Source organism: Thermobia domestica, chromosome 2, assembly GCF_964235325.1.
Source record: "Thermobia domestica chromosome 2, izTheDome1.hap1.1, whole genome shotgun sequence".
NCBI lineage: Eukaryota > Metazoa > Arthropoda > Insecta > Zygentoma > Lepismatidae > Thermobia > Thermobia domestica.
In genome coordinates this window covers 310,020,743-310,036,141 of record NC_137455.1, presented here as the reverse complement: position 1 = coordinate 310,036,141, position 15,399 = coordinate 310,020,743, and the positions used below count along the sequence as shown (strand labels likewise).

General features: G+C 34.2%; 1 protein-coding gene across 1 annotated transcript in view; it reads right to left on the bottom strand.

Annotated features, from left to right (window-relative positions):
• Nucleotides 1-963: 963 nt before the first annotated feature.
• The window catches only part of LOC145678614 (protein disulfide-isomerase A5), a 66,596-nt gene continuing 52,160 nt past the window's right edge, over nucleotides 964-15,399 (bottom strand). The window contains exon 10 of the mRNA XM_081748967.1: nucleotides 964-11,738. Within this exon, the coding sequence (XP_081605093.1) occupies nucleotides 11,479-11,738 (260 nt within the window). The 3' untranslated portion in view covers nucleotides 964-11,478. The remainder of the gene's footprint in view (nucleotides 11,739-15,399) is intronic.

Genomic DNA, 15,399 nt, shown 5'->3' with positions numbered 1-15,399 from the left:
AAATTTCCGTCTCATTTCACGCATAATCACGTAAATACTAGTCTCTCAACGTTTGCCGCACCTGCCAATTTCTTCCATTTATTTAGGTTCTCATGCTTGCTTTAACAGCTGCTAAAATTTTGCTTGAAACCGAACTAGTTCGTAGCTTCTGTGAATATCTTCTGGAAAATAAATTTCGACGTACTACTTGATCTAAAACACACTTTGGTTATAATTGCAATATCTTCCAGTGAATACAAAAGGCGATCTCTGCTTTAAGGACTACTTCTGCACTGATGTTAATTAGAATAGTATAGGACTGTCACACAGTGTAACCCTAGCGAATATGTGAACTTCAAATATGATTTTACATTTGATACCAATAGAAAGAAGGTATGTCGAACGATAAGTTAAAAAGTCGCTGTAATAACATATTTATGGTGAGTAACAGACGGTGAACAACGCTAACTTTAATTTCTTCGAAGAGGAGGGGAGTGCAAGCGGAAGAGCAGGGAAATTTCGGAGCGACAATTACTCTTTTGTACACCGAAAAGGATAGTTTTATATTAATTGACCTACATTACAATATATCAAGCGGCGCTCGCCCCCTGGCATCGTCACTGTTACCGTTATCCTTTTCTTCATCGAAAAAGGCACTCAAGAGAACAACGTAGCATACAAACAGACAGAAAATAGCTTGTTATTATATGATTTAAGACGACATTGTTTTCTTAGCGATGATGAACATCCGATGTAGAAAATTAAAAAAAAAGAAAAAAGAAAAAAGTAATTAATGAATATTTTAAAATCAAATAATTCCTATGTTAAGACAGTACATTAACAGGGACGGAAGTGCAAGAAAACTTTTTAATTCACGAGAATTGACCTGCTTACGATGGCAGAACTCTTATGATTATTACAAAACAAACTACAAAATAATCCTACAAACTACAAAGTAAGAAATGTTACCAATTAAACAGAACGCTAAATTCAAAACATTTAATTAACATTTATTTTAATAAATTATTCACTCCAAGTTTTTGTGCAGCTTATGAAAACAGAGCTAAATTGCTTTTATTTTTTGCTACAAAAATATTAATTATTTTCTTATTTTTCTTTTCGACTCTTCACAATTTATTTCTCACACACACGCATTGTCACTGCAACGAGTGCGTTATTAACACTGAACGGAAGTTTATATAAGTTCTTTTCTTCGAAGATAGTTCTTTTTATCTTTTACAACACACAAATTTAATGTAAAAAGAACTTTACATAAAACAAATAAACAACAATCAATTACTACCAGCAACAAACAAAACATGTACAGGAAGACCTTATACATTTATTTTTCAGTTGTAGGAATGTGCTTTATCCTTAACAAATTTATATGATGAAAAAAACAACTGCACTAAGATGCGTTTTCAAGAGGTCTTGGAATGTTAAAATGCAATCCACACAGACAGGACGGTACTTAACAGGCAGAATTAGTAATAGCAGATAGTGTAAGAATATCTAAAGTACGATATTATTGGAACAATTCAAATCTTTCTCATCAATTATCTACATTGTTTGTGTTAATAAAACAAAATTTGATAATTAGTTGTGTTCTTTTAAACATTTTAATACAAGTGTAGATGAAGAAAGGAGTCAATTTATTTCTTTAAATACACTTTCGGAAATATATTCGAAATTATTATACACGGGCGCATCCGAAACTTTTTCTCATTGGTGACTAACCTAACATTAAAAATAACGCTTAATATCACGAATTTAAACGTATATAAAAAGAATTACTTTTCGCTTCGAATTAACATATTTAATCCCACGGGGAGGGGGTAAAAATGAGGGGAAACGCGGGGAATGCAATTTCCTCACTTCCAGAAAATATCTATGGCGTTCCTCCGCTTCCTAAAACATCACAATGGGCAAAAATAGGCATGGGGAACGGCGTGACGTCCTCCGTTCTCCTACCTTTGCAGATCCATTTTTATCTTCGTTTAATCCTAAATAACACTTCATAGGATTGAATGTTTACCATGCTTTTGTTGATATGGCTATTCAAAATATTTACATTCACTCAATTAATTATACCAAGCGCAAATATTCGCCATTCTAACGTTTCAATTTTATTATGATCAACTTTGTCAACAATATGGAATGAAAGGTGTTATACCTGATGTACGAGGCGCATCCAGAAAGTAAGTTTCCCACACGTCCCATAGCTAGGATACTGTATGTTGCGCGAAGTGACTGCGTGTACGTGAAAGAGTAAGGTCCTAGCATGGCACACGCACTAGCGGAACTTCCCTATTGCTCTCAGTAGCGTCGTGACAGTGGTTGAAGATGGACGTTCCTATTCCAGCTACCGCCGCGAGTGAAGTGCGAGCCCTCACTTTCAATCGGTGCTATGCCCTCTGCATTCAAAAACTTTATTATCGCTCGCACTTCACACGCGGCAGAAGCTGGAATAGGAACGCCAATCTTCAATCACTGCCACGACGCTACTGAGAGAATTAGGAAAGTTCTGCTGGCGCATGCGCCATGTTAGGACCTTACTCTCTCACGTACACGCAATCGCTTCGCGCAACATACGGTTTCCTAGCTATGGGACGCGTGGGAAACTTACTTTCTGGATGCGCCTCGTAATTAAACTGTTACTTCAGAAGAAAGAAAGTAAATAGCTCATTGCTGGTGCCAGCAGTATTATACGCAATACTCAGAAATTCTAAGACTATACGTTACCAAAACCGTGTCACCAATGTCTTTCAAAAGATAATTGGAACCTGCCTCCTGGCTAGCCGAGAGGTGTTATGGTTCAACCCTAATGTAAGCTATGCTTTTGCTCATTCTGTTGCCAGCAAATAACTGCAAATACAATTAAATGAAAGTTTCATGGAATCACATATCCCACACGAAGTTGAAAACTAGCTTTTCTGCCATTACAATATCTCAAGCTATTCTTAATGGAAATGTAAAACATCATATGAGGCATAACTTTATTTCTTTTGGCTACTAAAACAAAGAAGGGTCTGTGATTTTCATATTTAAAAAATACGACTTTATGATTTACGTAGCATCTATGCTTAAGGTTCTTGTTCGATCTCATATGAAACACGTAACGGATAGCATAACATTTGAGTAAAAAGAGATGCGAGTGACTGCATCCAAAATGAATCGTAAGAACGTTTCAACTAAACACATCCTCATTTGCACATCGACTCAATGAGCTGTTTATTATGTATTGTGTATTTATAATATCACAACAATACTGACTGTTACAGATAACCTATATAATTCAAAAGGTACATACTCGAAGTTCAGCAGGAATTCGCGCAAAATTTTCTATAACCAAAGGAGTCAAAATTTTAACAATCCTGCCACAAATAATGACTGTTGTTAGACTCAAATCATCACACGAAACATTAGTGCAAAATATAATAACGAGTTCATATCGAACGCAGAAGTCGCTAATGTACGCAAGAAATGTTGATTAACATATACAAGTCTTGTTTAATAATGTGATTATGCTTTTGAATTGTTCTAATGATTATCAATACTGCAACAGTAGGATTGCATTTTTCTTAATACCAGTAAGAAGAAAAGAAACTTAAGTTGCGTACACAAAAAAATAAAAATACTTAAATACACATTTCCTACAAATAATCATATTCTAGTAAACAATGGTATCAGATCAATACTAAAATTTATTACACACAACATAAAAAAGAATTTATTACTACCAAAAACAAATCTCTACTTAAGCACTTAGCTCTCGATTATGCTTTCTCGCAATATTAACAGGCGGGTAAAGAAGTTATAATCACTCCCTGAACTATCATTCCCCAAAATTGTATGTTGCGTACAAGTTTTAGAGAGAAAAAAATCTTAACTATGAGCACACAATATTTCAGAGTTGATGAGTGGCTGTTTACTTCAAATTCTGCCAGGTCACGATTATTTGAGTATCTACAGGGAAACTAACTATATAATCTATCTGTAACTTGCGATACAATTCAACAGAAAAATAACCTTTTATGAACTGTATAAGTCGCACATTTCTCTTGTCACTCCTTCCATTATTACCGATAGAATGGAAAAATTAGAAAATATAAAACTAACAGAATGCGAGTACATGATGGTGAAAGAACAAAGAAAAAGTAAACAAAATATTAAGCATAGAAATAACAGCTTGGCCAACATGAATACATACTTCCATCATTGCAAAGTACAAATACTATGTGGATGATTACAGAGAAACCATATAAGACCATTGTTTGATATAAAATGTAAAATGTAACACAGCACTGATTACTAACGTAGTCTATATGGTTGAAATTGAACTTTGAATTGATACCCTTCCTACAAAGTATGATTCGCTGTGTCCAGAAATGATTCGTTAGTTAACTCACATGTTAGCGTCAATTTGTTTGTAGGAATCAAAACCGATTCGTTAGGTAAAGCACACTTATGAATAAAAACGCCAAATATTTTATTCTTAATTTCCAATCAAAATTCCGTACTAATTTGCAAGAAAAAAACTTTCTTTGATATGCTAAATATCTGTTTGATAATTTTTATTTTAAGATGTTTCAATCTTGTAACTAAGGTCATCTCTCAATTGGTTGGACTGGAGTTTAACATCCCTTTCAGCGCCAAGCCTATATGCAACGTAGGCCTACAACCATCGGAAACCAAATCCGGATCTCTCGCACCAATGGTATGTACGTTAACCATACAGCCACTAGGAAGCTCACTATCTCTCGACTGCTACACCGGGAACATGTAAGCCTTGACAATATGACTACTGGATGGAAATATTGTTTTGGAATTTACTACTTGCTGTTGATCTATGTAAAGGCCAGTTTGAAAGAAGCCTACAATGCTGAAGAGCGAATATCTAATGTTTATGTTTCATAGAGTAGTTAAGTTCTAGAGATTGTTTACAGTTTATTATTATTTCTTGTAATCCTGTGTGTAGAGGATTTAATGAAGTACGAAACCTTAAAAGTTACATTCGTTTGTTATATTTACACAGTATATTTTACGATAAACATATATACAGTTAACGGAATGGCAAAAATGTCCGTAAAGTCAGATCGCAAACTATGTTATGAACAATATTTAAAATACAATATTATTCCTGAAATTGTACTGTATATTGTAAATGTAAAATATTTAATGTACATATAACCACCATATTAATAACAAAAAAAACTCCTTTAACTGGTATTAGAAGGGCCTCAAACTTCAATCTTAAAATATTAATAATAATAATAATAAAATCCTCCAACTTATGTCGATCTCCTATTGAATGCTGTTTCTTGAAGATCTAAACTGCCTGCAATGATTAATGTGAGTCTTTTAAGTCTGTCTGTCTAACTACATTAGTCAAAGACATCCATTCACTTGAGAGTTTACTGTATACCATAATTAAAAAATATTTCTTTGAAATCTATTTATGTATATACAAAACATGGGCTATCACATGAAAAATTAAAGAGCACGGACATAAATAAACTAATATACTCTCTACGGTGAAAAAAGGTAAGTATTTGTTTTCTAGTGATATCATTCGCCTTGATAAAATCAGGACATAAAGACAAAAATGTATGTAGATCGAAGAAGTCGATATCTGTATAAACAGACTGAGCATTATAAAATCCAACTTTCGGTGGAAACTAAATACTGATGAGGCAAGCATTCCATTTTAGAACTAATAATTTCTAAATCTGAGCACATGAATTCATTTCTGTGGCGATCTTTGCTCACTGTTTTCGCTATTTAAAAACAATTAATAGACGATCTCCAATAAAGCGTTATTGATAATAATCCAAGCGTTTACACATGATCTTGAAAAGTATTATCTTTCTGATTAATACGTACCAAGACCTAAATACTTTAATTTACACATGAATGGCATTTCCAGTTAACAGGATCAAAATTTCTAAGAAGGGGACAATTTCAATTGTGAATTTCCCTAATAATCGACTTCGTGTTGCCACGAAGCTGTTACAGTTAAGTAGTTTCTATAATATAAAGATGCATCAAAGAGGAGAGACTTGGACTTCCAAGATGAGCGAGAGAAGTTTACTCTTTCAAATATAAGTCGATTTGAAAACAGTTCACACAAATTACATTGTTTTGTATCTATGGCCTACATGAGCTATAGTCATCTTCGGATATCTGCGTATCAAAGTCCAAAACATCGAGATAAAAAAATGTTAAATCTACATGAAAATGGTTATTTGACGATTTACTACAGTTAACAAAGAACAGAATACTTACAGAATATCACTTATGACTGAAAGAAAATCATTCATTTTCCTTTTTTTTTTTTCTTTCTTTCTTATTACTTTGTACTGACAACAAGTAACAAACAACATACGTAGTGTACTCTTATCAGTTCGGTCACTATTGCCTTTTTTTTTTTTTTTTTCACGAAATCCCTTGAAATTACATGACTCAACAACTAAAGTTATTTTTTTTTTTTATCCTTATCTTTCATTTTTTTCTTATGAAGCTTCCATAAACTAAATATTTCTTCCGAAAAAGAAAAATGAACAAACAAAACACTTTTATTTAAAAAAAAAAAAAATAAAAATAAAAATAAGACTGGCAGATTATTTTACATATTATACTGACTTTCAAAATGTAGGTGTTACATTGTACAGCAAGTGCAACTATAGTTAACCTACCAATAAAAAGCATCCGTTTCACAAAACAATCTTTCTCTCTTACTCTTATTTGCCACGATTTTCAAATATGTATTTCGGGTTTTCCGGTTTTATTGTGCACGTAGATCTTAAAATGTTACAATTGTGTCATATACCTTCTAAGATGTGGATTTATAATCCGCTATTGAATTATCGAAGTCAGTGCTCTTTCTTCTTGATTTCTATTAAATATGTTTTAAATTTTTAAATCAATTAAATCAGCTACAAGTCAGAGAAAATATATTCTGATTTATCTATTGCAAACATTTTGAATTTAAATATAGTGACACAGGCAATGAATGGGTCAAAGTGACGTATCTCCGCAAGTACTTTCGGTATTATTTGTTTTCTTTGGGTTCGAAACATGTGAGATACAAATGGAACTTGCAATGATAATGTTTTGCATTGGCTAGTGAAGATCGTAATGAAGGAGAGAATCGTAATTTTAGTTTAAATTTTTGAAAGAAGGAACTTTAAAAACTAAATAGTTCAAAGGTAAGGCAGATAAGAAAAGGTACATGAAAATAAGATGAAATACATATCGGCCTATGCTGTTTACCTGGCACACGTGTTGTATGAAACCGAAAATGAGCTTTGGAACCTTGCACTTAGGTTGACAGCGGAAGTGACAAAATTATTTGACACGTCCATTTGGCATCGTTATTCAACTGAATAATTTTCGTTTACGTGGTAGCTGGAAATGTTTAGTCTTCATACTGGTTTACAAAAATTCTAGGTACAAACACACAAATGCCTATTCTTAAAAGAAGTATACAATTAACAAATTCTTTGTTGACTTCTTTGCGTCTCAAAAATTCTTTAAATTTTGTATTTAAAAGAATATTGACACTTCTATTCTAAAAACTACAATTTCTAAACTCCACCATTCTGGTTTATAAACGATGAAATCATTTTATTTTATTTATGACAATCCTTAATATAAACACAGGACAAAATTATTAATTATACTCAGGTAATGACTGTCTTTACATTACATGACTGTCTTTAATTTTGCTGTAATAATATATAAAAATGACTGCTGAACACTAATAGCTGATTTGCAAATTTCAGGCAGTTTACTCTGTTTTGTGTGTAGAGTCAAGAAGGAGAAACGTATGAAACTTCGAAACTGGTCGACTACAGCTGCACTTACCATATATATTTCCAATTAAAAAAAAAAAAAAAAAAAAAAAAAAAAAAAAAAAAAAAACCTACATTTTCATAGCAAGTTTTGCAGCAATTATCTAGAACCTAACACTCGTTAAAATTATTATTTGGCACCTTCAATGTGATTTCTTATAGTCGGGAGAAGTATCTCTATCTTGCGAATCAAGTACAATCAAGCTGTTCTACACAGATGTATAGATTAAATTAGCAATGCAATTGCTAAAGGGATAAATCTGAATCATACAACTATCCAAACTATAATTTAGTTGAATCAATAAATATATTCAACAGAAACCAGTACACAATTGAATCCATTTCCATTTTGTTAAATAAGCTTATTCGTAAAATATCGGGGGAGAAAGATGCTCCTGAAATCAACAAAAACAATGTATGATTTCTGAACACCACAGATTACTTATACCACACAGGATTTCACATTTTGTCTTTTACCTACAGAATAAGCACAACATTCATAAATAGATACTTAACCTTCTGACATTTCAGATAATATGACTACTACTGGTGACAGCAACGCTATCCCAACTTGGTTAGGTAAACCTTTTAATATGGCAGTTAATACGCAAGACGGACGAAATTCCATTCTTCACATGTGAGAATGACAATTATTTATTGCTTTAGTTAAGTGAACGCATTGTCTTCATGAAATTTCCTTAGAAAACAATATCCTAACTTTGACACTTTTCACTTTTTTTTAATCACTTTTTTTTTCACTGACTCCTATAATAACGAAACCATGTAAACAAATGAATTTGAAACTAAACACAAAGTTAATATTTACTGAAATTTAAAATTGTTTAAATCTACTTTCCTATCAGCAGCGGATTCTAAAAAAAGTAGGCATTGTACAACAAAAGTTCTTCAAGTATTCAATTATAAATTACAAATGTATTATTAAGATTTTAGTTTTATTTAAAAAACATAATTATAAAATAAAAAATATATATTAAATTGCAAAAAAGACCATGAATCAACCATATTTGAATACGTGGAATATTTGCAAAAATATGTTAAGTGTGTAAGGTAAGCGAAGCATATTAATAAACTATTTGCTGGAATAATGTCATGCTAACATCTCATATGAAAAATCTTCGTTATTTCCCATTATTCGGTAGATATGGCTACCACTATTGGAGAATAAGCAAAGCATTATTATTATTATTATTATTATTATTATTATTATTATTATTATTATTATTATTATTATTATTATTATTATTATTATTAACTTAAACTCACAAATGCGTCTAAGTGTTTATTAATGTCGAAATTATCAATGGGAACACCCGATTTCGTCAATGTTTTTCTTAATATAAACACACGCTGTGTTTTAATCGTATCTCATGTTCCTCATTGCATCAGCAAAAAATTGCCGCTTTAGTTAAGCTTGTAACCACCAAATAGAACAACAGCAAACACATTAAGGTTTCTATTTATTATTATGGCTTCAGCTTCAACTGAGTTGTAAAGTAAATAAATAATTTACTGAGGTAATTTTTTCAATACTTAGTTTTTCCGAAATGTTACCGGCAAGAATTATACCGGTTAAAAAAAAAAAAAAATCATAATACAACTGAAGCCACAAAGAAATTAAACATAGCAACACTGGTGTACTTGATGCTATTATATTAGGTCACGAACTGCCCATCAGGCATGGTTTATGTACTTTATTTTCAGAATGTTACAGGTCAGCTTAATCATAGCAGAAATGTTTATTTGTTATACAATGTAAGTTATAAGGGATTTTTAAAACAACAGTGTTTATGAAAAAAGATAAATCGCTGACGAAGGTGGAGGTTCCCACTGAAAAATTTCGGTATTTATAAATATTTAGCCGCATTCCTAAGTTAATAGTTATAATCAAACATCAGATTGGATCCTTTAGTTATTATTATTATCATCATCTTCATTCTTTCATAACTCGTTATGAATTCAAATTGTAAAACGTATTATTGTTCATTTATGTGAAATGTTTATAGTATTTTATAAATGAATTAATTAGATTACCTATATAGCGTGCTATGTTTTATCTAGCACTGCACAATACTCCTTTCAATTAGTTACTGATTTTTATTTTACAAAACCTATAAAAAGCAGCTGATATGTTTTATGTCGTGATTGTTTGTTATGTGGTTTTTATTTATTTAATATATCTGGAAATATTTTAATTATTAAGATATTACAAAGTAAGGTGTGCAATATAATAAGCGGCGTTTCATTCATATTTTGTTTGACTAAGTTGATGTGCTCACATTCACTATTATGTTAATTATTATTCCATTCTAGTAACTCGGACACATCAAAGAGTTATGGTTTTTCGAAATCTCCGAATAGCAATTTAAGGTTAAATAAACAAAAATGAAATACCCAAGAATTAATTATTACAGGTTTTCTTCCGTGAAAACTTCACAAAGTATACAGATGTACAACAGTTCGCATCACGGACATTTTAATTTAGTTATTTATTGATTTTTTAGTAACTTCCGACTGGCGTCGTATTCTTATAAAGTTCAAGCGTAACACTCATTTCTTAACCTATATCTCGAAGATGATAGCCACGTTTGCCAAATATATAAGCTGGACATTACATTAATGTCTTTTGTGATCCAGTATACAATACCCTATGTAACTTCTGTGTATACAATCGAAAAATAACCTATTAAATTACATGAGCTGGAGATAAATCAAATTCCTTGAGCTAGTATTGCTGCCTTTGCTCTATTTATCACATATTTTACAAGTTCGGAAATAACTAACGTAAACTTCTTATTGAAAACTAGTACTGAACAGTCGTATACAAAGAAATAACTTTTCTTCTACTACCATAGCTTCAAATTTACGCTCAGAAAAACACATATTAGAAACCCGAAGTACTACTTTCTTTGTGACAAAAATAAAGAACTTATCTCGTTCATGTGTATGTCAGTCTTAAGAAAATACTTAATCGAGCTTGAACAGAAAAATGAAACAAAATATCAACCTGTGTTCTACACACAAATGGAAATGGATTCGGTAAAAGTAATTTACATACACTATAGAATATTAGAACCAGTTTCCATGAGATGTATTAGAACCGATGCAGTACGCAGAAATATAAGAATACAAAAACAAAATATAACACCAAATAAAATGCTGGGTTAGATTGTTTTTTTTAATGTTCTCGTAATTTGTTATACCGCAAGCAATATCATAAAATCATTTTTATCAAATATTCCGCTACACACTTGCTCAAAGGATTCACATCATTACCACGAGAGATCATAGAAAAAAGAACAGAAAATTACAAAAATAAATTAACTAAAGAACAAATGTACCATCTAATCAACTAGAAAAAGCTGCTGATATGAAGAACAAATCACACGTTACGAAGTATACATTATAGTCCGTCTTATGTAATATCACACGGTAAGCTCATTCGTGACTAAAGAACACCGTTATTCAGAGCGATCAGCTGTTCATTTCATTCACTGCAAGAAATAGTAATAAAACAAACAAAATGCTGTACAATTACGTTCTTTCTTTACAAATTCTTCCTGAAACGATCAGTAACATAGGCCTCTTGGATGGAACTTTCTTCTACAATTCAATCACCTTAACGTTTTCACAATTCATCTTTTTTTATTGGTGGGCTTTTCATGAAATTCACAATATCTTCGGCCTTTCTCTTCTTGTCGTAATCTGCAATAAATCGTCCTTTCTGAAAGTATTTAATTGTGGGAAAGCCTCGAATATCAAAACGTTCTTGAAGAGCAGGCTGAGCAGTAGCATCAACGGTTGCCAAGACCCCATTTATATTTTGGTCCTTTAGCTGTTGAGCTGCCAATGCGTAGTCTGCTTTCATAGCTTTACAGTGACCACACCCTACAAGAGAAATAACAATTATAAGAAACCACATATACTTCTATTTTCTCTTTTAATGCACATGTGTTCTAAATAATAATTTTCGTACGTCTCAATTTTATATATAACCCCACCTTCCAATGCCCATTATTTCATCGAGCCCTATAGAACACCTGCTCTTGTTCACAGCCATCAATTCAAGCAGGCAACATACGAAATAAACAGGAAGACACGAAGCCTGCACGACGGAACCCGAGGAGAAACGGACCACCCAGAAGTCACCTATAAAAGATCAGGAGACATCAAAATTATCAGTTGACCTGATCGCATAACCCAAAACACCTGCTTCTGAGATCGTCCTGGACGAAGAAGTATTACCTTACCTAAATCCCTGGAGGCTGCCATGAGCTAAGGCGATTTCTAATTACAATCTAAACCTCTGGAGGCTGCCATAAGCTAAGGAGGTTACCAATATTATCATATCCTATAGTCGCTACAGACGCCCTGGAGGCTGGCATGAGTTAAGGAGTTCCCATACAAAAGTATTTCCTTCCTTCACTTTTATTTGTGATAGACACTGAATTATTCTCCTTGTACTTTACAAAGAAATTTTGTAATATTCTATATATAAATTCGGAGAAGGGCTAAATCCCGGATTTTTATTGTCTCTATCACAAGACATTACAATATATACGTATATATAGGGTGGTTATCAAACTAATGGAACTGAAGAATACGCAACTTACCTGATTAATATCACGTGGGACCATCGTCACCCTGTAGAACAGCTCTGATTCGTGGAATGGAAGCACAGAAGTTGAGAATGCTTTCGAGGAAAACATTGTACTGTGTCTCATGAACCGCAGCACTCATGTTCCGTTCAGCATAGGAGAGTAGGTACTATGGATTTTGAACTCCAGAAGTAGCCACAGGTGTTTAATAATCATGAAGTCTTAGGCTTGGGCACGCTCGGGAAGGTATAGTTCATATCTATGATCATGCAACCACATACCTGCAGCAGTGTGAATTGGTTCGTTGTAATCTCCGCAAATTGCGTCACTGGTAGTAATGCTCCCTCTAAGCCTCTAAGCGTAATTACAGAGCTCTGGGAATACCAGAAAATTGCAGCCTGCAGCATCAGAAAGCTACCGCCATGTTTCACGTTAGGGAGGAGGAACAGTTCGGAGCATAAACTTCATTGGTGCGCTACACATAAAGACAGTGTGTTGTTGGAAATAAGTTGGAGGAGGACTCAACGAATCATTACGCGTTTGCAATCAGCGGCCATCCACTTGTACGTTCTTGACATCATTTTCGTCGCATTATTGGCTGGGACCAGTGGTTTAAAAACTGCAACCCGATCGCGTATGTTCAGGTATCCCGTAACTAGGTTATATTCAGGTATCCCTGTCACTTCAGCTTCTCTTTTGTCCACTGTTACTTTCGCAGGTGTTTCTTTTTCTCTATTCTTCTTTTTCTTACTATTATTATGGTATTATTATCTCATGAATTCTGTAGGCCATCATCATCTTGGACAATGTTCTTCGCGGCACACCTGGCCACCTTAGATACAATTCCACCAATTAATTTCCAGAAAAGTTTCCTATTTTGCATCACCACCGACTATCTGCTTGTGCTACTCCGCCGGATGTACTACAACCATCTAACACCGCTAACAACGACCAAGCACTGCTCAAAAATCCTCCATGTTATCACCTTACCAGAGTGGTTCTTTAAGGGGTTCCCAACTTCAATCAGTTATAATTCTTTATTGGAACCACATACAGACTTGGTATATATGTCATTATATGCAAAACACTTCGAGTTTTTTGTAACAAATCCATTATGGCTCAATGTGTGCACCTACGGTCACACTGAACACATCCCAACAAAAGTCGATTCCCTGCCAAACAGCAGCCAGCATTTCGGGGGTAACGTCCGCGATGACTGTTGTGATACGATGTTTCAGTTCATTAACACTATCAGGTAAGGGAGGGGTGTACACCTTATTTTTCACAAACTCTCATAGAAAGAAGTCAAGTGGCGTGTAATCTGGAGACCGTGGCGGCCAGGCAATTGGTCCACCACGACTTATCCACTTATCTGGGAAACGCTTATCAAGAAATTCCCTTACGTCTATCAGGTAGTGTGGCGGGGCGCCATCTTCTTGTCATCATAAGCGGTCTTGTCATGGTCATCTTCATCTAACTGTGGAACAAGGAAGTTCTGGAGCATATCAAAACAGGCGATGCCGGTGATGGTGGTCCATACACCTTTGCTCTGGAAACAGCGTAAAGCTCGTTTACTTTGTGGCTGTCACGAACCAGCTCCAAGTGCGCATGTCGATTTCCCGCACTCCTAATACGATAATTTTGTGTGTTGTTGTGGCCAGAAAGATGAACATTTGATTCGTCACTGAATACCACACGTTTAAGAATGACTCATCACCCCTAATGCGATCCAACATGGTAACACAGAATTCACGTCGGGTATGTTTATCCGCTTCACTTAGTGCTTGAACCAAGGACAGTCTGTATGGCTTCATGGACAAACGTCTACGCAATACATGCCAAACAATGGTCTGAGGGATACCATTTTTTTGTGATGCACGTCATGTAAATTTTCGAGGACTGAGGGAAAAATTCTCCCTAACTGCTTCCACTACATCGTCAGTTACGGGTGAGAGTCCTGCAGCCTTTGTGTGTCGCACAGAACATCCTGTTTCAACAAATGTCTGGTGTCATTTGTACACTGTTGGTCTGCTAGGTAATTTCTTGCCGTATTGTGTGCGAAACTTACGCTGTACACTCGTTGCTAACTTCGCTTCTTCAAACCAAAACACGCACTTAGCTCTTTCAGCACCAGTGAAAATCTCCATTTTCGATGACTGACCGGTGGCGCCGCGTGTGGTCAACTCCGCAACTACTCGCTACGTGAGTCAAACTTGAAGTGTTTTGCAGTATTATGACATATAAACCAAGTCCGTATGTGGTTCCAATAAAGAATTATAACTGATTGAAGTTGTAAACCCTATAAAGAATCACCCTGGAGAGTAGTCCAAAAGTACCGACCAAACAACGAAAACAAACAAAAAAAAGTAAAAAATATGTTTATTTCTCAACACAGTCTCCTTTTAGTTCGATATACTTTTCCCAGATGTTCAATAGTTTCGATACCCTGTTTATAATGCGAAGCATCGAGCTCTTCAAAATAGCAATTAACCGCACACTCCACCTCTGCATTGTTGACAAATTTTTTACCACTGAGCCATTTTTGCAAGTTAGGAAAGAGAAAATAATCTGAGGGAGGCTAAATCTAATAGGATGCGTGAGGCAATTCGAACTTAAAACTCATTGATTTTGGCCATCGCGATAACGGATGTGTGAACTGTATATTGTCACCATGAAACAACACTTTCTTCAACAACACATGAACAACAAATGCGACCGTTTTTCTTGATTTCATCACTCAAACGCTGCATTAAGTTTTCATTAATACTCGCCCTTGTTTTTTTCCCCTTTTCGAAGATAATGAATGAAAATTATTCCAGGCGCATCCCAAATAACTGATGCAATGACCTTGCCAGCAGATGGAACTGCCTTTGCCTTCTTTCAAACCACTTCTCCAATCAATCGATTCTTGGTTTCTGGTGTAAATTGATGGACCCACGTTTCATCCATGA